The sequence below is a fragment of the Anoplolepis gracilipes genome, chromosome 5 (genome assembly GCF_047496725.1).
Source record: "Anoplolepis gracilipes chromosome 5, ASM4749672v1, whole genome shotgun sequence".
NCBI lineage: Eukaryota > Metazoa > Arthropoda > Insecta > Hymenoptera > Formicidae > Anoplolepis > Anoplolepis gracilipes.
Genome location: NC_132974.1, coordinates 1,403,582 through 1,430,776, shown reverse-complemented (window position 1 = coordinate 1,430,776; position 27,195 = coordinate 1,403,582). Strand labels below are relative to the sequence as shown.

Genomic DNA, 27,195 nt, shown 5'->3' with positions numbered 1-27,195 from the left:
CGAAAGACAGATTTTAACGAATATAATATGGTTTAGCAAAAAATTATTAAGTCTCTTTCGACTTTTCTTTTTTTCGTTCTCTTTCTTTTACATAAAAGTATATTAAGCATTCAAATATAATAATAGGCATATATGAGTGGTAGAGCTAATAATTTTTTACAAATTTTATTCTCTCTTTGTATTATATTTGAAATGTTTCTCTTCTTTACAAAGTAATATTTGAAAAATAATTAATTTTCCATAACTTTTTATAACATTATTTATGAATTACTTTTATTTATAAAGAGAAAGAAAAAAGTTATTTTATTCTATTTACATCAAATGCATTTTTTAATTATATTGTATAAGTTATTTATTATTTTAAAATTATTTTTTAATTAATCGATTAATTAAAAATATAAACTAATTGTTTTAAATTAATTATATGATATAATTACAAACTAATTTTTACTATGGTCTAGTATCTTTTGAAAATAATGTGTGGAAAGGCATGAAAAATTAACAAAAAGTCCTTTCTTATTTTTCGCATTAGCTGCGTCGATATTAAATAAATTGATATGAAAGGTTTTCATAACACTAGCTATATAATGGTTTTAATCGATGTTCAAAGCCGCGTGTTATCGGACACATTTTTTATACCGATACTTTTTTATAACAAAATTTCTTTATATTGAAGATTTTTTATTTCTTACCTTATATTAATGGTTTATTATCAAGATATTGTATCAATATAGTAGATAACATTAAATAATGATAACAAAGCAATATTATTTATGTCATTAAAAGTAACAATCTTTTTCAAAGTAAGGAAGTATAAGAAATATAGAAAGAACACATTTCTCTCTTAAAATATTTGTATAGATATTTAAATGATAAAATATAAATTTATTTTTATTGGCTTTATATATCTTTTAATATACATTATTTATTTATATATATTTTAAAACAATGAACATTGTATTAATAAATCAACGTGATTAACACTATCGTAATCACTTCACGAGCATCGTGATTACGAAATTGCGAATGCCAACCTCGTTGGATTAATCACCATCATCCGAATGATCGCGCGAGATAACGCGATTTTACGTTCTAGTTACGATGTAACTTCCTATCACGCGAAACTCCAGCAGTGTCCCGACGGTATCCATCAATTTAATCCTCAACAACGATGAGGATAAAAGAGAGAGCGATACATTTGCATCACGCGCATGTCTAACAATAAGAACACGCTCGAAAAAGTGTGTACGCGCAAAATTCGTGAACAAAAGTAAACACTTAAAAGTTTAACTTGGAAATTCTCCGGAGAGTGCGATAGAAAGAGAAAGAGAGAGAGAGAGAGAGAGAGAGAGAGGAAGAGAAAAGAAAATGAGAAGGACTGTCTGTTCATCACAGAACGAAGTTAGAAATCTCCCCTGCCTGCCGGTGGACACGACTTTCTCATCACCGGGTAGACAGCGCGTAATTAATTCGACGGATAGACTAGGTATACGCCTTGTATATGTATACAAGAGTAACTGGAGACTAACAGAAGCATCTGGCTTTGAATAAGGCGGAAACGATACGGTAGATTGAAATCCAACCGACTGATCCATCTCTCCATCGTGTTTGTCGTTGTCGGATCGAATTTGAGGGAAATGTGTACCGCGAGGACTAGAATTACCGTAATCATCTTACGTTCTAACGTGTTATTGCTGGAGAGATCGCTAAATAACAAAAGAAAATTAGGAAAGTATTCTTTATAAAAAAAAAAAAAAAAAAAAAAGAAACGGTTTAAATTTCCCAGACTGGTAAGAGCTACCGGATGGAAATGCGAAAGTTTCAAAGAAAATATTTTTTATCGAACATCTGCTATATACAATATTTATATTTATACTAGAATATATAAAAGTTTCTGGCAAGAGAGAAAAAGTCCAAGCATTTTGTAGTTCCTCAAGAATGGAGGAAGTCAAGTTTCTTAAAAACTGGAGGTTTCTTATAAAAACTAAAAAATGTAAAGCTTGCAAGCTCTACGAACTAAGAATCAAAGAATACATAGACTCCGCGATGTTACAGATTGATACGAAGAGTCAAAAGTCGAGCGAAGAAAAATTGATTGAGTAATTCGAGCTCGACGTATCAATTCAACTTTGAATATAGCCGAATAATTCTCGGTTTCGAAATTAAGGAACATAGCGCGAATATCTCGAATTAATATTCATCGCGGAGCTCGCAGGCCACTTTCCTCGAATTTTCCCGTACGTCTAATTTTCTCCGACCAGCGGAGAATATATATAATACATATATACACGTCGTAGATGAGATCACGTCCAAAAAGGAGTTTGTTAACCCCGTACTCAAACGACAGGATCCGAATTAGATCTCGCCTGGACTGCATATTCACCGGTGAACATTCGAAGCGACGTTAACGTAACCGACATCGTCGTAGCTATCGCTAGGAGGCAAACTGAGGGACAATATGAGAGAGAAAGACGGAGAAAATTTTAATTTTATTAACTGGAAGAAATTATTTTATATAATTTCTTGATTTAATTTAAATTCCATTAAATTTGAAATTCCAAGATTATTAGACCATTCTTTAAAATCTTTTTGCGTATTTTTTATATATTAGAACATAATATAAATTGATGTGATATATATTTTCTCTACATTCTTCTATAAAAATAATATAATGCATAGCTAGTAAAGATAATATTATATACAATTGATAGAGAGATATGGTATTTTCAAGTCCCTAGAAATCTACGTCATTGCAACTGCAATTCTAAACGGATACGACGGTAGGGTTTGCTCCCGAAATAGCGATAAACATTCCATAATTTAATTAGTAATTACGAAATGTTTGTTGTAACGCGCTCAACGCGGTGGCACGATTATCGTACGTGCTGGTGTACTTTGCTTGGATATTCCTCCTACGTGGCCTGCCGTTGATTGATCGTGTTACACAGCGGACCTGATTACAGAACAACGCGTTATCGTGCGGTTTACGAGTTTAATATCGACAAAATTCTCAGCGTTGTAGCTGAAATCTGGTGACATTTGATAAATCGATGCTCAGTGATAAAGAAAGCCCGTATCGCTATCCAAGAATCTAAGAGAACAGAGTTTTTACCTAAAATTTTCATATTCAAGTTACAATCTTTACTATAATATTCGTTTATTCTAGTTATCCGAATTTTCTTTTGCTACTTTTTGACATTTTTTTTACAAGTAATTTAGGACACACAAAATTTAATTTACTGTTTTCAAAGATTTATTAATTTTTTTATTTAGTACGATAACTTTTATTTATTTATTTTTTTAAGATTGCCGTTTATTTTACATTGATTTAATTTTGCGCAGGTTCAGGTTCAGGTTCCGGTTCTGGAAGCAGCGGCTGTGCTTCCAGCACCCTCGGCACCCTACCGTTGAACCGTTGCTACTCGTCTTTGCCCCGAGGCGCATTGGCAGCTTATGGTAGTCTCACAAGACCCGCTACCCTGCCACGTCTTCCCCTGGGTCTTGGCCTAGGCCCGGCACCCGGTACTGGCAACGGGCCTTTACCGCAAAACGATCGGGATCGAGACAGCAACGGTAGCAGCAAACGTAACAGCGACAGCGTACTCTGTCATCGGCTACCTCTGTTACATCCTCTGCCTACGTGTGATGTCAGCAGCCATCAGGGCACCGGCTTTCATGAAATATTCAACGCAATCAGGTAAGTCGTTTTAATGTGATCGTTGCATGTATACATGACTTTTCTAATTTTCTTTTAAATTATTATATATTTGCATAGGAAGATTATGTAATATTAACGCAAAAAAAATACTAGATTAAATTAAATTCTTTGCAAAATATATTTTTTAGACTTTAAAGATTTTTAATTATAATGCAAAACATAATTACATGGTCAACGTGTAATTACAATTATTTTCGTATCACTTTAATTAACTGTTACCATTTTCCCATCTACGTTTCTTTGTATTTTTTTTTGCCGCTTTTATATTTTTTCTGTTAGAGAAAGTTTCATTGCAACTGACGCTATTTATTATTTATATGAATATATATGTAAAGTTATGCACATTATTAATTATTTAGAGAAGGGGGAGATTTAAAGTCATCGCAAAATATTAATGTCGTGTAAATCACGATCGATCTTTGTCGATCATATACGCCAATAGTTTAGCATGAAAACTCAATAATTTCACCGTTACGGTGACGTTAAACGCGGTAATGTTAATAATTATGTGCGACATTTCGTTATCGACTTAATCGCATTTGCCATTTACCATCATAATTAAATGTTTTATGGTCGATATGAATCGCATTGAGATGGACCGAATGATCGGTCTTGATGCATATAGATATTTTTACGCATCAATTAATGTAATATCAGTTCATCGTATAGAGTAGATTCCCAGCATCGTAATCCGGGATAAATAAAATATTCATCAGAGAGTACCATGTCAATGCTGAATATTACATTTAAAATAATAATCGCGTATCTTGTAAAGCGCATAAATTCGCGAAAGTTCTTCGATTGATAATTTCAATAAAAAAGTTTTTACTGAAGTTTCGGAAGAAAATTTTCAAAGAGGGAAAAGGAACAAATTCTAAAAGAAAAAGAATCTTTCTTAAAGAGGAGAAATTTTAGGAAGAAAAATGATCTTACTATTCAATTCGTCTCTCCCGCAAGCTCTTTTGCATACAAAGAAAATATTACATTCGCGACCTTGAAATAAGCTTCGCAAATGACCGAACAACTTGTCCCTTCTGATTACCTCCTCGAAAAGAAGGGACTTTTCGTGAACGAGGATCCCGCGCGATCTAACAATAAATGTCTCTGCAAAAGATATCTTCGAACTTTCTCAGATTCCCTTCTTCTTGAACGGCCTGTTATGGAAATTAGAGGGGACGAGCGGGAATATTTCGTCGGCGAAATTACGCGAACTTTGCGGGCGGCGCCGGCGGAAACTTTCGGCCGGAAGCTGCTGGATTTCCTCGATTACGTCAACAGCCTTCTCTCCGCCACAAGGTCGCGGAGAAGTCGCGCGAAACTTCCGCTATCGCTTCTCTCAGTCCGACAACGAGAAGAAACGAGACGCATTTACCGGCACTTCGGCCGAGCATTAGATACCGTTCCAAAAGTTCCTGGACTAGGGAAACTCGTCGGAAAGTTCAGCGGGCCGTCCGCTCATCCGACCGCGAGAAGCCCGATATTTCGCATAATTACAGGCGGTGTTTGCTCAAAGCTGTATGAGATTCGCGCGAATAATTTACGAAATATTATCTTCTTTTTATGAAATTTTCACTTATATAATGTGCTACAAAAATTTACATTTGTAATCTCTCATTTGGAATTTTTATTAATTTAAAATTCTTCTCGAAGTTTACATTTTCATGACGATCACTTAACCACATTTCTTTATTTTGTATCATTTTTTAATGTTTATATGGTATTAAATATTTTTTCGAACTTAACTAAATTCATTAATAAATTAAGAAAAGATTTCACAGATTTTTACCTGATTATGATGGATACATTTACGGGGGAAATTATGATATTCGAGGAAAAAAAGAAGATAATTATAACTGAGATGTGAGAATGAGATATTAATTTATTTTCGCACGTAAATCTTATATTGTTACGTGTTATGTAATATCCGTGAGCCATTAATAATATTTAAAACAGCGCACACATCTCACGAAATGATTTATAACTCGCGTAAGTTCCGGGATGTCGCACGATATGCTGGTTCAGCCGGCAGCAGAAGAAAGGGAGTCGATCCATTTTTCGCAGATGCGAACCCTGGCACGAGTGCTCCCAACTGTATTCTAAAGATTTCGAAAAGATTTCTTAAGACCGCGACGGGGAATAAAAGTTCCACCGCCATCTGCCCCATCGGCTATTTTTCTTGTCTACGCCTGCGATAAAGTGGACGATGTTGATTTCAAAATTCTGTAAATAAATAAATAACTCGCAATCTTCTGTATCTTGATTAATTGTTCTCGCTCAATCATTAAAAGTACGGATTAAAAAAATATTCGATCCTATCAAAATAATCTGAAGGGGATGATAAAATGTAGCATCTTAATATTTTCTAATAATTAATGATAAGTTCAATAAAATGATGGTTATCGATTTTGTTATTGTTGGAAAAGTGAATTTTCTCAGAGTGTCACATTTATCATTGAATTTAAATTATTAAAAATAATTTATTGATTTGTGAACACAAAGTTCATAGAAATATAAAATAAAATATAAAATATCAATTAAAAAATTCAAACATTAGTTTAATTCTATTGACGATTATTTGTTTGCAATTATAATCATTAAAATAATTTTTAGCAACATGTTCTCTAATTGTGATATGTGTTTTCGGCTCTAGTAAATTAACTTGTATAAAAAATGATAAATGTGACACTGATTGGTATCACAGACTGCGGTTAATGGAAGCGTATCTTGTGTATTATTGCAGATTATCGCCGCATAATATCACGTGAGAAAATTACGTTGTTATCCGTTACATTTCGCTGCCGTTGAATAGACCCGCCGAACAATTCACGAGGATTTGTATTCGTTATCGATATTAAATATAGAACCGTGACCTGGCTTACACAAAGGCGGTTCCAATATATCCGCGAATGCAATTACGCACGTAGTGACGCCCTTACGTTATAAATCGAAATGACAAGCACGTGATCCCAGACAAAACTTCGGTTACGTCACATGTCTTTTTTTTTTTTTTTTTTTTTTTTTTTTTTTTTTTCGACATGCGTTTTGGCCAAGTTTCGAAATAGGTATCGTATTTTGCAACGGCTTTGATGTGATGTATGTGCAATATTATATAATGGAGGTACACATATGGCGAAGTTGATGTTTTTAATTAAAAACTCACCTTCGTCGAGTGGACGCGAGTTTTGCGGTAAATTGGAACTCTCGGCGGAAAAATATTCCCGAGATTATTCCCGGACCTGAACCCTGTCCGCGCTTTTCCACGCGCTTTCCAACGCGTATGCATCACGTGTCCAATGCGAATATATTCCATTAAATTTCCCGTTCTCGGCCTTTAACGGCCCTCCGTGGTGTTGCCTTCATCGACTTTCATTTTGATCTAAACATACGAGCGCGTGGAAAAATAATATCGAAATATAAAAGCACAAGAAACCGTGCGAATTAAAGAAATATTTGGACTTTCGATTAACTCTGATAAAATTTAAGGTCTGTTCGAAAATGGAAAATATATACAATTGTACGGAGCTATTTTATTATATTCGACTCATTTATATCTCTGTGTGAGAAATGTGCGATTATTAAAATGAAAAAGATATTTTATACTTTATAAAATTAAGGAATTTCGAGTAGTAACACAAAAATATAAATACACACATATATGTCTACACTTATGTATACATATAAAAACATGTATATTTTTATACATCAAGCTTCCGTAAAATTTCTATTAAAAATAATGGCCAAGCGTGAAAACACTTTGATATCTCGTTTCACAAAAGTAATATTTAAAAACATGTTATTTTTTTCACATATTCTTGTAAATATTATGTATACAAGTATAACAATATCAGTTGTTCTTTTATAATGTTCCATTTGTATATATATATATATATTTTTAAAGAACGTGAGTTTAAAAAAAACGAACGATAAAACAATTCCAAATTATATTATTCTTCTTGATTGAATTCTGATTACGAATTTTTTGTTAAAAAAAAAAAGAGAAATAAACCGGGGAAAAATAACTTGCTTCGTCATACTTTGTGGCTAAAAGAGATCGATGTGCCGCGGGTGCTTCTAAGTGACGTTTATCGACGTGCTGTGTTTTCCTCCATGAAAGAGAGATACAGGACAAAGGGAACTAATCGATCTCACTTCCTACCCGCGTGTCCCTCCATCCTTCATAAACGTGCTGTTCAAGATTTTCTATAAGCGTCAAAATATACAGGTTCTATATGCTGGGTAGGAAGTAGCCTTGCAAAAGGATCGTTCGTCATAATCGATTTCCATCGTCGAAATAACCACGGGCTATTCTACCCCCGAAATTTCGCGAGTCACCCCGAATCGCGGCGATCTTTCTTCAGCCTGTTAAACGCACGATCGAGACTTATCGATCGATTCCATCTGAATCCGCTCTCGAGCTTCTGATATACGAGCTATCACGTATTAATTCTTTTTCCTTTCTTCTTGTAAAATTTTATCTTGAATCATTCGAAATAACATGTTCAACGTCTGTCAAGTGTTTATTCGTTTGAGAATCAGCAGAATATTCTGCTGATGAAAAAAAATGGTCTTTGCGAATCTGTCGTAATTTGTAGACTTTAATTGAGAAAACTTTGTCAAAAATTTGCGAGTTTTATTAAAAAAATAGAGTGCTTAACTTAAAAAAAGAAATATTTAAATAATTCTCTCAGATTTCTTCAATTTTTAACTCTAACGTTTTGTGCGCGCAAGATTTGCAATATAAAAATATTTTTATTAAAAAAATGTATATATTTTTTTATAAATATGTCACTCAATATTATTTTTACTAAAAGACGAAACTCTATGATGCCGCTGTCACCATGAAAGTAAAATCTTTATGTTTTTTTTTTTAAACATATAACATGCAAGCATGAAATTCGGAGCAAAACAAGAACGGTTATGTTTTCTGATTTAGGGGATTTTGCCCAATACATAAACGAAAAAACAATAGCTTGAGAGTTTGTAGCATCTGGCTGCGTTCTCTCAAAATTTCATAGCTGTCTCGTCATTCACGTGAATTTTTATGGATACCGTAGAAATCGCGCTCGTAAATGAATTTATATCGTAAAGGGTTGAATGCGTCTTCCATTTTTTTCGTATTTTTCATCACTTCCAAGAAACAAATCATTTGGCAGTATTAGTCCATAAAGAAGAGATGAGTAACTTTATACCACGCAACTTTATGAAATATATAACATATAATGAGATCATATATATGATATATCAAAGTAACGGAAAGAAAATTCTTTTTCACACATATATAAATATAATATAAAACTAATGATATAAGATTTATAATCTTACAATTAAAAATAATATCTGTTCAATAAAACAGTAATGAATATTTCACAGACACACATGTACTTTCGTTTAAAGACCGATCTGTCCAGGGTCGGCACAATGTATTCAATATTAAATCAAATCCGCTATTTATCTCGCAATATATCAAGTATCTAAGATCGGGGAAGTAAATCACTTTCATCTAACATAAATCCAAACTTGTCAGACCCGAGGAAAAAGTACGGTAAATCAAATTCAAGACAAATTCATCGTCGTCCCAGAAATTTTGTAATAAACGATACCGCGGTTTTTCTCATCTCTGTTTTCGCGAATCATCTTCAGTGCAAGATATCAACATCATGGACTTGGTATAAGTACTGGGACGCCCGCGAAACGCGTTTTCGAGGGTGCTCGCGAACGAAGATACATCGTTTCAGTAGGGGACGAGGGGATATTTCGCCGACCTGGCGGGCCGTAGCGAAGTTCGTTCGACTAACGCGAGTTCGCGAATTCTCGAGGCCGTCGACGGTGGCGATTTTTCATCGTTTCAAGTTTCGTCGACGTTTTTCATCGCCGCCGGACGATCTTCTCCCTCTATTCTTTCGTCGAGCTCTCGACGAGCTTCCTAAATCACGCGCGCAACACGGCTCGCGATAAGAGACACAGTTACCGGGATTAGAGAGGCCAGTCAGGCACTCGCGATAAAAAAGTTCAGTCTGTGTCCATTGTTCATAGCGCAAATCCAATGGGTCACATATAAGTTGAGATATTCCGGCCAGAGTTTTCCATAGATTATTCTCGATTTATTTGTAAGTCAAGAAATTTTGTAGATAGCACACTAATCGATGATAAGATAATTTTATAGATATTAAATAAGTTGATAGTTTTGATAGAACAGATTTATGAAAATTAGAAATTTGTAAAAATTAAAATATCTAACAATAAGCTAAATAAATATGAATGTGATTAATCACATTCTTAATCGGAGATTAAAAATAATTTATATTTGCTAAAAAAAAAAAAAAAAAAAAAAAAAATATTAATAACAATCCAATACGAGAAAGAAATAACGAATGAGAACGAAAAATATAGTGTTATTTAATAAAAATGGAACGCTTTACATCCTTGATTTCTGCTTTAACGCGTCTAACAAGAAAATTGTAGCTAGTCGTGAGATTTTTATTCGAACCAACACTGTTATTTTCGCGATGAAGCGTGTCGAGGAAAGATTTCAATATTCCAGTTGGGATTGGAAAGGCGACTGAAAGATTTTCGCGAGCCAGTCGAGCGCATTTTATTAGCGTTTCTTAAGACGATGAAACGGATTTAGTCGCGCGCACTTTCTCCAATAATCCGATAACAGCTGTAAATAAACAGCAATGGGGTATAAGTAGTGACATTTAGGATAATAACGATTTAACAAAGACTGCGATATACTACCACACGTGGATCTCTCCGGATAAATAGAGCTCCACTGTACGTAATAAGCTCCGCGAAAGCTCGTCGAGAGATCCCCAAAGTACAACTCGCAAGTAGTCGTCGAAGAAACAGAATGGAACAGAGTTGAACGTGGAAAGGTATTTCGCGGGACTCATGCCGGGCGTAACGCAATTAAGCGTCCGGTATTTTTCTTTCGCGATGTACCTTCGTGCCGCGAAAACTCACCGGTTGTTCTCCGAGAAAAACACGAGATTTATACGCAATTTTGTGAAACTTGTTAACCTGCAATCAAATATGTCAATTCTAACTATACTATTCCAACTAATACCACTAATAATAAATAATGGACTATTTTTTTTAATTGTGCTTAAAGTGTGCTTTGTATTAATAAAATTAGCATCTTTTACCAAAATAATTTGAAATCAATTCATTACCATTAAAATAAATTGAAATAATTTCTGAATTAACTGTGGAAAAAATATTAATAAGCTGGTGAAATATAATTTAAGGTATATATTTTTTACATTATTTACATTATGATATAATATAAATAGTAACAGTGTTTTTCTCGATAAATTGTTGACAGAAACTTTTATCAAAAATTGACGTGCTTATCGATGTTATGAAAAGCGTAAAAATCCAACGTGCTTCTACAACGTCGAGTTCTGAACGTCAAATTATATAACGTTACTACGTCAGCAAATAAATACACATCTCGCAATCGTTTCGAAACGTTTGTTCTCATCGGTACAATGTAGCATACCGCTCTTTATAAGAGTGTAAACTCGAGCACGAATATGATGGCAATAAAAGGCGTCGCGCGATAAAGTCGATGGCGAGGAAAGGGGTTAACACCCCCGGTAAAAATGCATCGTCGCGCAGTTGTATTTTCCTTCAAACCGCAGCCGGTTTTCGCGACTTCCGATGCGATGTGTTTCCGCAGCGAAATCCCTGCGCCAGTAAAACTATCGAAATTTAAGCGCCGTCCGCGGGAAATATCACCGCGGTCGTTTGACATACGATTGCGACTCTATTGCGCTCTCGGGGCTTATCTACGCGATTTCAGATCACAATAAAATGTTTTCTCCGTGCGAAATGCGAAAATCTCGTCGCGTTACTTCTCGACACGTTTCGCCGCAGTTCGCAGATAAATCCAAGTAAATATAAGTAAAATATTGATTGTAGGAATATATATATATATGAATATTTATTGCATAAGTTATATTGAAGCATGTTTGCTAAGAAATTTCAATTTGCATAGTACTATGTTATAATACATGATTATTTATTAACTTTCCATACACAATCTGTATTAATAATTAAAGTTAAAGTATTTAATTTATCTTTAGCAAATTTTAAACCAACTTTTTTATATTTGTGTGTTTTTATTTATATTTTGTAATGTAATTTAAAATATATAAGGAAAAATATTTTATTTATTTTAAAAGTGTAATACAATGTATATATGTATACAATATATCGAGAGACATGATAAAATATCTCGCGCCAAGTATTATTACATGTCTTTAATGCGTTATCGTGCATAGGTACATAATTAGAAAATTTTATTAGATAACATATGTAAGGAAAATTATTATAGCTCTATATTTTTAATCTTCACATATTCTCTCTCTGCAAATTTAAAAAGAAGTGATTTAATTTGAAAGAACTTTACATTTGTATCATGCGTCTTTTTGTTTTGAGATTATATCGCTAAGTAAAGTATACAAACTGAGAGGAAAGAGGCTAATGCTTGTATTTTTATGAATAGCCTTCTCTCTTCGGTGCAATCTATTTGAATAACGCGATCGAGCTTCTCGTGGTTAAAGCCGCGGAAAATTAAACGCAAGCTAGCGCAATAATATCCGCAAGCTTCAAGACATATTTTCCACGCTTTATTTTGGGAAAACTTTCGTCTTTCACACCACGACGTTGGAAGGCCATTTGTACTTTTCCACAAGTACCGAAACTCACGATGGAGGATCGAAAAATTACCGGGTCGCCGATCACGTGCGATTTATAATAAATAAACCGACTGATTTTATTATCTTTCGCCACCAAATGTTGTTGTATCTCGTATGTACGTTACTCGATTTAATGCTACAATGCGCGTACACTTTTTTATTTATCGTTCATTGTTGAATTTCTATTTTCTATTAGGCATTTTTTAACATTTCCAGCATTCTCCAATCTTTACATTACAGAATCCTATTCTAGATTTCTCTATAGGCGAAAAGATAACTTTTAGATATATAATTTAGAGGATAAAATTAAATGTTTTATTCTGACTTTTACGACAAAGACTTACGTAAGAAGGAATGACAAGTCACGGAGGGATCGGCAGCGAATTGAGAAAAATAATGTCGCGGAATATATCGCGATTGCAGGCAATTTAAATCGAAGACGCGACTGTAAGAATTGTCGGTATTCTCATTTCCAAAATCCAGAACTTTATTTATTACGCAAGCCTGGTACGTAGCAAGGTTCGTTGCGCCCGGTCGTTCTCTTCTGGCGGGAACGTTTATTTTTGTTGAAAATTCGCGGCACGACGCCCGCGTACGTTCTCGCTGTAGGTACCTGCAGTATTTTTGTTCTCTCTTCTTTATATATATATATATATATATATATATATATATATATATATATAAAGAGAAATATATACATTGAGAGAGTGTGGCGGCATTGGAGCGAATTTACCGTAGCTGCGAGCAGGTACCGTTAAAGGCAGCGTACGCCATTAGACGTACGTAGTAGCAGATGTATCGCGAAGCATAAGTATAGGTACGTACGTATCGCGGCGGCAATAGCAGTCGAGAGTAAATATGGGCCAAAGTAGATACCATTAAATCCAGACGCGATACAACGCGCCGGAAGCCGGACGGTTGCTGGCTGTTGCTGGCCAGACTCCGAATCGTTCGTCTTAAATTGCCGCCATTAAACGCACGTACGGGCGCGTAAATCCACGTGGTGTCGGCCCCACCACCGCGATTCGATTATTCGTCCTGTAATTCGGCCCGCCGCTGTCTTACGCTGATGGGTGTTATACGCTACTGCCGCGTGTCTGTTCATTATGTGTTTTGTTGTCGTGACGTTGATCGATCTCTCGCCGCGAGATTGCGCGAGATGTTTGAGGAAGGTGCGTGCGTGCGTGCGGGCAGCGCGATAATTACGTGAACCGTGTATCGTTAAATTAATCTTAAATGAAAATTACAAGAAAGTACAAAGTTGGGTGCATCCCTTGTGCAGAATGCGAAATGAAAGTACGATAAAGTTTTTGCGAGTAATAATGTAACAAAATGGAAACGTTTTTTTTTTTTTTTTTTTTTTTTTTTTTTTATAAAAATGTTGAGATAAAAAAGTAATATTTCTAATAAGAAAATTTGAAAATACGCATGCAGTGAAATTTAACAAGAAATTTAATTTAAGAGAAATTTTATTATTTATTATTTTAACTTCAAATTAAACTAGCTTGGAACTAAGATGGAGTTAACTTAAAAAAAGATAAGGCTGATTAATTTTTAATAAATGGAAATATTAACCACACGATTTTAATTCGATAATCTAAGATCAAGATTCTTTCTAATTTCTCTTTTTAAAGAAAATAATTTATGTTTTCTTAAGGTATCTCTTTAAAAAAGATCAATACGTCAAGATAAAATCTGTTCCAAGTTGTTCCTAAAGTTTTAACTTGCAAAAAGAGGGCACTAAAGTTTTTCATGATTTGATATATTCGTAAGCGTCGTTTCATTATCGTGAACGACCGTTCTCTATGTTATGAAAGATTGATGGAAGGAAAGAAATGAGAACCGAGACAGAGATTGCCGGTTAGATGCTTTTCTCTTCGTCTCTTTTAACGGTAAAGTCTTGATCGCGATCCGACTACTATCAATCTTAAATCATTCATCAGCTAATTCGATTAAATCTTTCTTCTTTCTCGTTCAAGTTCTTATTAAAGTCAAACAGTTTGTTGCTAAGATTTGATGAATTACATTCCGTGATTAACAGTGAAATTAGATGAATAAATATTAAATCAGAAAACATGAGAGTTCAAAATTGTTCTTGTAACTCTATACAGGGTGTCCTGTAATGAGTGAAAAATCTGTTAATGGCAGACGTTTGAGATCATTTAGAGTCGATTTTTCCTTGACAAAAATATCGAGAGACGTCATCATTTTTTGCAAGTTTCCAATTTTTATTATTATTATATATCTTTGTAATTAAGCCTTAAATTAAAATTGTATTAGAATAAACTTTGTCTAAAAATTAACTGAAGAATGTAGTTTTGGTAATTTTTTAACTCCAAAAAATTTAGTTTACGAAAAGCGTCTTTTTTTCAATCGTTTATAACTCGGAAATTGTTGATGTCTGACATTTTAGCTGAGGAAAAATCGCCCCAAAATGATCTCAAGAATCTGTCATTAGCAGGTTTTTTATTACAGGACGCTCTGTATAACTAATATTATTTATCTATTTTTAAATCTTATATCGTAAAGTTCTAAACAAAAAAAGTTTTCTTTCTCTCTTGCAAAACAATCCGACTAATCGATAACATTTTGTTTTGTATTTCAGAGAACCAAACTGCAAGTTGAGATCTTTGAACGTGTCCAAGTGTCTTCTGGGTGGCTTGGACGCCGGCTGTTTAGGCGAGACCATTAGAAGAGCCCGTAATTTGGACGCTCTGAGGGCCGCTGGTGCGTCGAGGCCAGCTGATGTGATGCCATTGGTACTAGCCTTGACAGAAGCACCGTGTCTTCAGTTACTGGACTTATCCAGTCCTCGACTGGCTTTGGACGATCATCCCTCGAGACTGTTGTGTCACGCTCTGGCCAGGAATACAACTCTAAAGTTGCTCAGTCTGGAAGGATGGACCTTTCGGATAGAGGTAAGTGAAATACTTGCTTATAATTGACTACAATACATTTAAATGATAAAGTAGCGATATCATCGAAATGAACCTATTTTATTATCATTTTTGATAATAAATTTGAGAATTTATTTGTTAACGATTAAACATCTTATTTTTTACGAAGAAAAATTTTGACAAGATTTATTATTATATCCCAAGAGGAATGAATTTGTACAAAGTAGGCGGCCAGGTCAGTTTGGTTGGTAATATTATTTATTTTCGTACCTTCAGAAGAAAGCACAATTCGCGAAAACGGAATCGCGGGCAGGGAAATAAGAACAAACTAGAAGAAACGAGAATTATTTGTTTTTTTTCGTGCCGACATGCAATTTGGAAAAGTACGAAACAGTAATATTTCGTCGCAGGAACTCATTGATACAACCACATTGAAGGAATTTAATTCTCAACCAGTATTCTTGGATAAAAGTTTTCGTTCGTGCGTCATGTCATTAAAGATTTTCTTTCACAAAGTGGTACGTAAGTTGAAGCAAACGTAATCGAGGTTGTTAATGTCATAAATCTTTTTTTTTTTTTTTTTTTTTTTTTTAAAAGATCAGTAAAAAATGTATTACTTTAAGGATTAAAGATTATTTAAATATGTAAAATAGACACGTGTTTGAATATTGATATAAATTTACGCTAGAATTCACAGGTTTATTCTAAAACTGAAATTGTATTCCACTCTAGCCGGAACGCTTCGGCTAATGATAAATCATCTATTAGTATTAACATCAATACGACTCTAATTAATATTAATTAATTATTGTATTCTCTCTCGCGCGCTGCACTCATCAGCCATTTCACAACGCAATGCAAAACTGTACTGCATTTAAATTATCCGCGTCGCGTAATTGATGTGTTATTCGGTGATATCCAGTACCCTCTGTTCTAACTAATAATAACAAATAGCGATATTTGCGAGCTATTAGTCGATAATCCGTTGTAAAGCAAGATATAAAACTGTGCCACGTGACGTTCCAGTGCGTCTGAGCTTTAGTTTTCGCGTCAGACAAACACCTCTCCCGAACGATATACGCTCTATCCATTTTACTCTTCCTCTCCTCTCCAGTCTTCCAATAATGATAATAATTAATATACCCCAAAGTCGGGGCGCGCGAGATGAACGGACATTAAATAATTCCAGATTAACACGAACGTAGAATGTCGACCGTGTTTTCAATGTTGTAACAACGTGGCGTTTACCATTAATCGTTTCACCGCAAATTTCCGTCAAGCTCTCGCCTCACTCTCGGTCGATACATAATATCCTGGGCTTTCGTACACAAACGTGACAAGAAATAATCGAGTCGCTCTTTGATTTTAGAGTTCTCGTATGCCGCGAATTAATTTAGAAGAGACATATATTTTAGATGAGCTGTACATTTATTTAGTTGTGTTTTTCTCTTCCTTTTTATTTATTTATATATATTATTTGTATATTTCTTATAATATTATATATATATATATATATATATATATATATATATATATATTATTTATTAATTTATTATATATTATTTATATATATTTTATCTAATAATTACATATATATAGACTAGAACAATTTAGTTTTGCCTAATAAGGCTGATGTTTTACTATATGTAGCTATTATGTATATATTTTAAATAGATATTTTACACTAATAATTATATATTTTATTTGATTTATCATTTAATATATATTAGATATAATTACAAACTAGCTTTTTTAATTATTTTGTCAAAGAATCTAAAAAGTTATTTTTTCCACCTATATAGTTGCGACTAAGTAAGTAGTATTCTGCGGAATCTATAAAAGGGGATGTAAGAGGGAATCGTTCGCATCATGAAGCAATATTGTTTCGATACAAAGCTCTTCAGTTAGACATGCGAGTCAATATTGTTTCCATTTTGTTAAGCTTTGAAATACTGGGAAGAGTCGAATGAGAGAGGGGAGAGCGATAGAGAAATGAAGCGAAGGCAGTTCCGCGGTATGCGTTTGGAATCTGCAAAGCTGCACCCTTAGGGTGTACTTTCGAGTTTTCGGGAGATCGACGAAATAAACCGAGAGAAGGATGGCCTTTGGTTTGCCAATAGTAACTTCGTAGTCCGTCGCAAAGGGAATCGATTGAGACTGCGATTTTTCGTCGAATATCCATTGCTGTCTGCCTTTCAAATCAGAAAAGAATTGCTGGATAAAGCATCTTTATACCCTTTAACCGTGCAAACTAACTTTTTTAGTCATTATTGTCACGTGAAAGTAATGTATCATATCACGCGACATCGCGAAATCGTAAGGACTCTTTATGTTGTATTTTGTTCTCCACATTTTAGAGATTAAGATATTCATATTTAAAAATATGAACAATCGGAAATAAAACCTCAAGTGGTGTAAAAATATACATTCTTATTTTGATAATTTAATTTTAATTTAATTTTGACAAGAAAACTCGCGGCAGGGAACATAATTTTCCGCGAAGAATTTAATTTGGCGAACTTGCAACAACATTTACCGTGCAGGACCTCGTTGCATATTTGTTGTATATTTATTTACCCGGTGAATATTGTTTGTGAACCGCAAGCTTCCGGTAAACTTCCGGCTGCAATTAAAGACTTTCAAAGTATGCTAACGAGCGCGGTTGCTTCCGTCCATCGTGCGACGCGACAAACTCGTGCGTTTAATCGCTCGACATTTAATCGCATTCATAACGAAATTCTGAAGCATATATTTGAGACCGCCTTTCTAGAACTCTTAAGGACTTTGAAAATGCGGGAAAGTCTATTTTGTCGATTTTAACTTTAACTTCTGATTATGTATATTAAATGTAAAATACTATATAAAACGAAACAGTTTAATGGAACATCTTCTTATAATTATATTTTATCAAGATACATTAAGATGTTAAGATATTTACAAGAAAGATTTTTTAAAAGAGAGATATCAAATATTATATCATAGATATAAACATACTGAAATAGAAAATCTAATATTTTTAAGGATCAGTTTTATTAACATGACGTTATAAAAATATAGAAACTTTCTCTAAAGTCTCGCAACACACAGATGAATATAAAAAATGTTAAATATTAAATTATAGATTTAAATTATAATCCTCAAAGACAGAGCGCGAAGAGAAAAATCAATCTCCTTCTTTATTAAAAATAATTATATTCTTATCATTTTTCATTTGTGAAATAATAGTAGCTCGGGGGCTAAATTTGAATATGAAATGAAATACAGATACGTGAATAATTTAACAGGCGTCACTTTGCGTCTCAAATTATATAACGTAGCCTTTTTAGTCGCTTCTATTATCCGTCTCTTTCGTCGTATTTCTATCGGAATTGCTGGCGACGAACCATTATCTTGCCAAGACACGACGAGCAAGCGATAGGGAAGATCTTGCCTGTAAACAGCTGAAATTAGGATCGAAGGAACGGAAAGACGAAAGAAGAAGAACGCAGCCGCGGATAATCCCAACAGTCACACGCCCTGCGAGCGGATAATTAATTATCGGCGATTCCGCTTCGTGCTAAGAGAAGCGTAAAGGAAGGGTGGCCACGGTGTGCGCGAGGGGTGGGTCGCCGGAAGATGGCTCGAGTATTGTTTAGACGCTCACTAATTACGAAATAGTCGGCTAGGGAGCTCGACGCGCTCCGAGCGGAAGCGGCACTGGAGATACCTTCAATTTATTTTGTTCTTACGCGGTCCGGACCCCATTGTCTCAGCTCGTTTATTAATGGCGACGCCACTCTGTGGTCTGTTTACGAGGGATCTTTAAATGTGCGGTTTTATCACCAGGATAAGGGATTTGAAATTCGTGTATTACTGTTGTAACACCTACAATTATCCTAAAGACTATCCATAATTTGTACACAGAAAAAAGAATATTCTTATTTTGACGATATTCTTAGTTTCAAAATGAAAATATAAAAGATTATATTAATCAAAGAAAATTTACTTGAAGATATTTTATACAGTTCAACCAAAAAAATATGTTTAAAAAATGTCAGATAGAATATATCACATATTCAAATCGAAAATTATCATTTTCTTATAGTTAAAATAATTATTGTATTCTTGAGATGACAATTATAATATTGTTGAAATTTAAGATTCTTCTAAGAAGATTGTAAACTGTTGCGTATATATGCACAGGCATTCATGTGAGTATATAAATTTTGATTTGACACTTACTTTTTTCTGTAGACTTGATTTGCTTCGTGTAAATTTTAATTCGATTTTTAATTGAATATTTTTATTTAATCTTATATTTATCTCTCTGTAATTTTGCATATTTAATTTAATTTGGTAGCTTTGCAAAATCGACTTGACAATTTCTTCAAATTAACTGTACTTAATAAAACAAAAACAAAAAAAATAATCGCAACATATTGACGATACACACAAATTTATTTTGGAATTCTTTTCGGGGAGTTACGAGATATAAACTCTCTCTCTCTCTCTCTCTCTCTCTCTCTCTCTCTCTCTCTCTCTCTCTCTTTACTTCTCGAAGAGATTATTCAAATCTATAGAAAATGTGTGAAGACACATTTCTCACGGAACTTTTTCCATCCTAAATATCGCTGTGATAATCGATTATTCCGTCGACGGCGGCAATTTTTCGTTCATCTTTGATAACAAGATCATCATGAAAATGACGAGTTTTCTGTTTGCGCACGATTTACTCGAAATGTTCAGTCAATTATAATACCTCTTCAAGATAGATTCTCCTGACGTGAACGTTAATATATTAGACTATATGATTTTTATTTTAATACAGAAATCTTGACTTTCAATTTGGAATAATTCGAATATTTTTATTTCTAAAATATTTCAACACATTAATATATAATTTTTAAATTACTAATGAAGAAGTATTTAAGATTTAAGATGCAATTAAATAACAATATATATTATTCTTTTCATTATTTATAAAAAAAGTAAACTTTATTATTTCGGAATTTTAATTAGAGGTCATTATCAAAATATTTGATATTAATTTTGAATATTGAAGATTGAAGAATATACGTCATATTTGAAATTTAAAATCGTGGCTTTGTATATATTATTTAAATGCGTTGGATGCAACTTTTAATAATATATTAATAATACATTAATAACTTATCATTGATAATAATTTATCAGTCACATTTCTTTGATTTATTGCAATTTATGTGATTTCATCGCTTTACGCGCGGGCATTTCATGTCACTCGAGATAACACTCAGATTTTAATAAGCATCGTTTTCTTCGTACTTCTCAGTTATTCTCAGCCTATTCTTATCTCGCGGATTGTCGCTTCCGGGATTAGATGTTATTTAAGTGCGCCATTTCATTTTCTGTCGTAACGTATTGCTCGCATTGTTCATAGCACTTCATTAGTTTGCTACTTTGCTTTTACGACCCGATTCCTACTTTCCTTTCTTGCTAGATGAAACAGAAACTTTAACTACAATATATATAGAATCGTGTCACGCTTTTTGCCACTTTTCTTTAGTACGTCTGACTGTTTAATCTGAGAACTTGGAAAAATCGAACAAGCGAATGTAAAATTATATTATGACGGAAAAAGAAAATACAATGGAATTAATAGTTATGATAAATTAATGAATATTTATAATATAATATGATTGTAATGTAATAATTCACACTATTTTTATTTTTAAATTACATTAATTATAAATTTTATTTATATTATATATTTAACATTGTGGTTTATATTTCTGACATTTTCCAAAATAATATTTTTAATTTATCATTAAAATTATTTTTTCCTTGTAATTGTAATGTAATTCTATTCACATTAGAATCACAAGGAAAAAATAATTTTAATGATAAATTAAAAATATTATTTTGGAAAATGTCAAAAATATAAATCACAATGTTCAATATATAATATGAATGCCACAATATGTAATATAAATAAAATTTATAATTAATGTAATTTAAAAATGAAAATAGTGAATTATTCTTAGAATGACATTGCAAATTATATTCTGCAAGAGTCATTTCTTACTACATTTCTTACAGAGGATGTTCTTAGACTTTTTTAAACTTTAACGCACGAGTTCTAGTTCTTTCGTATTTTTAAGATTTAAGAATGCTCTCTATACAACAAAAAATTAACAAAAAAACTTAAAAACGTTACTTGCTTTATGATAATTCTAACATTAGTTTATCATTTAATAACACGATTCGAAAAACTGCTAGTGGAAAAAGAAAATTTCTCTAGAAGAAGAACGAGAGCAGAAAATTTAGGAAATAGGAAAATAGTATTATTTATATGGTCGTTGCATCTTGTAAACTATGAAACTTATTTATGGGTTTTGTCGTAATCAATCAATCACGCCTATATTTTTGCGCGAGCGCTTTTATTTTATACGCGCGTAAAAATCTTATGATATACCTGTATATAAACGAAGAAAAGAACAGCTGATGCGTGATTATCGTAAACCGGAATCGCCTTTTCTTGCCCAGTTTCTTCCTCCGATTCCTAGCCATTCTAGCTTACCTCATACCTTACTCTCTTTTTCTCCTTTTTATTAAATGAGAATTTCTCTCTTCTTCTCAAATTTTCTCGCAAGCACATGGTACTCTTTTTTTGTTATATGTTCCAACATGCTAAAGTGTGAAATCATAATAAAAAGTGATCAATGATTGGATCGATGAGAAAATAATATGCATACATTTGCATCTTTAAAATATCCTTTAAAGATTTCCATGAAGATATTATATCTAATAATAAACTCTAAAAAAAAGTATAAAATAATTTATTTAAAAATATATAACTTGTGTTTATATCTAGATAAGTATAAAAGTATACATATAATGATAAATATAAAATAATACAAAACATATTATTTATAGAACATTGAAAGTTTCGACAAAAAGATAACATTTAATTTTATTAAATTTTGACGAAAAGAATTTTTGTCATTTTGATATATAATCGAATTTTTAATTACTGACAATTAGTTAATTACAACTCAATTTATAACAAATAAATGGCTTTTTAATTTAATCTAATACATTTATAACACATCTTTATTTTTTATTTTTCTGGTTATTATTTTTTGAATTAAATTTTCGAAGCACGCACGTTAATTTCTTAGCATACACGTTAATTTATATACGCGTAATTAAATAAGAGAAATAATTAATTGAAATGGATAACAAAAGACTACTGGCAGAGGCAAAAATTAAAGTATCGATCAAAAATATAAATCCCTGACTGAGATAAAAGGGAGCGCGACAATGTCGAAATGAGAATGGATATGAAAACATTGAAGTGACGTTTGAACGAGGAAATAAAACACGACAATGAATAGAATATCGAAACGGCAAATGGGATTCAGCACAATATCAAAACGACAAACGTATACATTTCTGGAAACGTTCTTGCTATATGACAAACGTATACATATCATATTCTCTTATTTACTTGACATATCGTGGATGCGATATAAATCGATTCCAGAAATATATATTATTTTTACAGAGAGAATTAATGTTGTATTTTTAAACATATATAATATCATTTATCATTTATATAAAATATTTGGATTAAATTTTTACAATATATGTATATATATTTTATAATATATGTATTTAATATATACATTTATAATATATATATTTTGCAATACATATCTTACTCGTATATTTACAATATATGTTTGAAAGAGAAGATTCTAATAAACTATTATCTATGCGGTTGAAAACTTAGAAATTGCTGATCATTAAAGGACAATTTTATCGTAGAAAGACGATCATTAGGAAACATTTCTAGAAATATTTAATTAAATTTAATAAATAATAAAATTTAATAATTAAATTTAATAAATAATTAAATTAGTTTCGAGAACAGTCAGAAAAGCTAAATTAGCGAGATAACAACTTTTTCTTTCTCGTCGAGATATTCGGCGTGCAACGAGGACTGAATAGTCGGAAGGAAATATGACATTAGTAGTCGATGGGTTTTTATTGTGAGAGAAAAATCCTGCCTACACAGATTTCGCATCAGACCATAAACAGCGCAGTATCTAAGTATCATCGATTTCCGATTTTCTTCGTGATTCTCTTAAGCATCACTTTGATTTCGAACCATTCAATTTACCATATAAGATTACGCTCATGAAACAAAATATCCCTCTTGATACTTCCAAAATTGCAAAATTAGCAAAATTACAATATCTCATATATCAATGTAAATATTTTAATTAAAATACAAAATTTAATACATTTTTTCTTTTTGTATCATTTTTTTATATAAAATAAGCTACAAAGAGTAAATAATGATATAATAATTAAGAATAGATAATGTTTGATATATATATATATATATATAATATAATGGATAATTATGTAAAAAAGATTTCGAGTCTTCAGGCAGTAAACTACAAGATAGCTTATAAATTAGGGTCATAAAATTTGATAAATCGTTCATATGCTGCATTTTGTTGTATAATTTTCAACGATTATCCACCTATATTTGCCAATCGTTGGCATCTAATTAATTTAAAATGAAATAAATCGAATGAGATTATTTGAATCTGTTATGTGGTTCGCTTAAGTGATTTTCGTCGTAAAAATGCGGAATAAAGGGACCATAAAGCGTGGCAGTAAATACTACATCGTCGAATTAAACGGGTGCTACCATTTTTCCATTATCCAGAATCGTTTTGGTAGAATTGGCCGACTTATTTAAATTTAATGCTGACCCATCTGAGATTACTCGATGCCATTAACCCTGAATTACATACGAATGGTTTTACGAATGTCCGTATAAACGAAAATCTCGTATAAAAATTTAATAAATGTAACAAATTTTATAAAAACATAACATAAAAAAGACTTTATATTTTGAACAACATTTATTTACAAAATAAATAAATTCATATATAAATAAATAAATATATATATATATATATATATTATGTTGCACTGAATATTAAAATTTCACGATATTTTTTTCAATGTCACATGATTATGAATGTTACAGTACGCAATGGGACATGTGACTTATTTTTTATTTTATTCAGTTACAATAAACTTTTTTGTTAACATTATGAAATAAAAAGTCTATATGGACGTTTTCACATTTGTCATGGGAAAGAGTATTAGCTTATTTAACCGATAAAAACAAATTATGTGATAGATAAAAGAATCTTTGTATATAAAATCATTGTATAAACGAATAACGCGACCGAGAGTCAGAAAACGATGAATAAAGGCCACATTTGCATCGACTTATTTAAATCCAATGTCGACTCGAAAGAGTAGTAAGCAGAGTCGCGTTGTAGCAAGAATCTTCGGTCGCTATAAAATACATTTCTGAAACGAGAGAGAGAGAGAGAAAGAGAGATAAAGACGTGGGCTTTTACCATCCCGCTCGCTCGACGTGTCGTCGTTAATATTGCTCGCAATAAATTACGCGGTCCTCTTGCCCAGCATCCCTATTGCCTTCCTCTTTTCCTCCCTCTCTCTTTCCCTTCTCGCCGCGGAATCCGCGTCCCGAATATCCTCCGAGACGACGATCCTGGTCGAGACTCGTGGACGACGTATCGCCAAAAATTTCCATGAGAATGTCGAGTCAGCTGACGTTGTATCTGCTATCCTCCGTATCTTGGAATCATCGGAATTCTAACTCTTTAAACGCGCGCATCTCCGAATACCTAAACCTAATTGCATTTTTATATACATATATAATCATCTTACGAGATCATTTCCGTAATTCTTTCATTTTCAAGTTATTAAAAATAGAGAAAAAAAATATTCTTTTGTATAAATTGTCACGTTGATATGGTATTTTGTGAATATGGCGAGCCAGGAATAATTGGAATTTTATTTTTGGAATACATAACATTGTTTTGTTTTCTTAATTATAAACATAAGATTAATAATATACATTAACATATTTAAATTGTATTCTCGGTTTATATTTTTGTTCATAAACATTGTCTATTTAAAAATTATGATTTGCTTTCTCGAAACTATCGTCTACAATCTCTTCATTATTTTATAATTGTATGGGAATTCAAATACTTTAACGATACTCTTAATGCCTATTACAAGCAGAATTTATTCACGACGTTTAGAATAAAAGATATTGTCTTTTGGAATTATCAATAAAATATAGGTATCCACGAGACCAAGACGTTATCTCAGGATTAAAAGTCTTTGTCTCGAATCACTGACCGCACCATTATGTCCATTCTATACTTACAACCGCTTACATTCTATTTTAAGCGTCCGTCTGCCCTTAACCGCCCCATGCGATCCACCACCCTTAACGCGTATAAGCCATCCGGATGTTGGGAATAAAACGTGCACGCCGGTCCAAGCGTATAATTCGCGCAACATCGCGGATAAAATAAATCGCGCACAACCGGAAAATCTCTCCGGTCGTTCACTGATATCGCACAAAGGGCTAGATTTAATATAACGGGTGGAGGGTGCGATTATAAACAATGCGGCCCGTTGGGGCTTTTTAGTAATCATCCCCGTACCATTGGCCAATTCCATCTATTCTGCACATCATAATCGAGGCCGGTAATTATCTTTCGAGCCGTCAGGGAGAGATGTATAAAGATCTATGTGTATGTATGTGTTTGTGAGAGAGGATTATAATATCAAAAACTTTAGGGAACTAAGTCAAATGTTTTTCTTCTTATTATTATTTTATACTATATTGCACTATTATTATATAATTCTATTTTATACTATTTATAATCGCATCTCTTTGTTATGTATTTTATTATATATAAAATTAGAAACATACTCCTTAACTTGCTCTACAATTTTTTTATTTTAATCTACGTATATCATTAATTATTATTACGGGCCTTAAATTTACTGGACGACGGAAAAACATTCTGGAACATCGCCAACATTGTCTACTCCCTTCTGAAGCTCTGAGGGACGAGACTTGATGTGTTCGCAAAATGAGTCTAACGCGCGGGGTTCAACTGGGCGCGAAAGGCGAGACGAAGGGGCGAGATTTAATACTTTGTCGCCGTATATTAAATCGCGACGACGTGGACAATGCCGAGGTCGGCGACCCTCGTGTGAATGCGAATATCCTGATAAAATTTAACGGGCCAGCTGCACCTGCAACGCGGACTCGCCTTTTCCACCACTTTTCCTTTTCATACGCGCTACACTCGGAGTTGACACACGGTGTTTGCGTCTGACGCCGGTCTATAGAAAACGCGAACAAAGGAATTGATTACTTTAACGCAAACGTGTAAGATGGTGAGCGGAACGCACGGCCAACGGCATTTTCTCGTCGTAACTTACGGCTTTTCGCGATGAATTTGCAGCCGAGGTTTTTCTCAGGGTAAATGTGGCGCGACATCTGGCTCCGATGTAATTTATCGTGGAAAATTAAAGTGTTTTCAGAAAATTAACTTCGAGAACGAAAATAGTCAACAAAATCATATCCTTTGATCAGTTTTAACAGATCTTTAATAAGCATTATGTAAAAAAATTCCATTGCTTTAACAAATAAAAGTTCATGTTGAAAAGAAAAAAAAACAATTATGATTTAGTAAAATGAAAGATTACGATAAAAATTCGAAAATAATGTAGTAGAAAAAATGGTATATCTATACAGATTTTTAAAACTAATTTTGTTAATGTTACACGCAGCTATTATTATTACAAACTAACAAGAAGATAGTAGAAGATAATTGAAAATAATTTATTACTATCAACGAAATAATAATCGAATTTTTATTGTAAATAAAATTGCGAAACGAATATATTTTGCGTTATAGTAACAAAATCAAGCTTATCACGCAACGAACAGAGAAGCTACAATATTTAATAATAATGCGTTAAAATTACGTCG

General features: G+C 32.9%; 1 protein-coding gene across 3 annotated transcripts in view; it reads left to right on the top strand.

Annotated features, from left to right (window-relative positions):
• LOC140665970 (uncharacterized) overlaps nt 1-27,195 on the top strand; it is a 227,048-nt gene that overhangs the window by 186,208 nt on the left and 13,645 nt on the right. For all 3 annotated transcript variants that reach the window (XM_072892629.1, XM_072892628.1, XM_072892627.1), the window contains 2 exons: nt 3,343-3,697; nt 15,026-15,338. In XM_072892629.1, the coding sequence (XP_072748730.1) occupies nt 3,343-3,697; nt 15,026-15,338 (668 nt within the window). The remainder of the gene's footprint in view (nt 1-3,342; nt 3,698-15,025; nt 15,339-27,195) is intronic.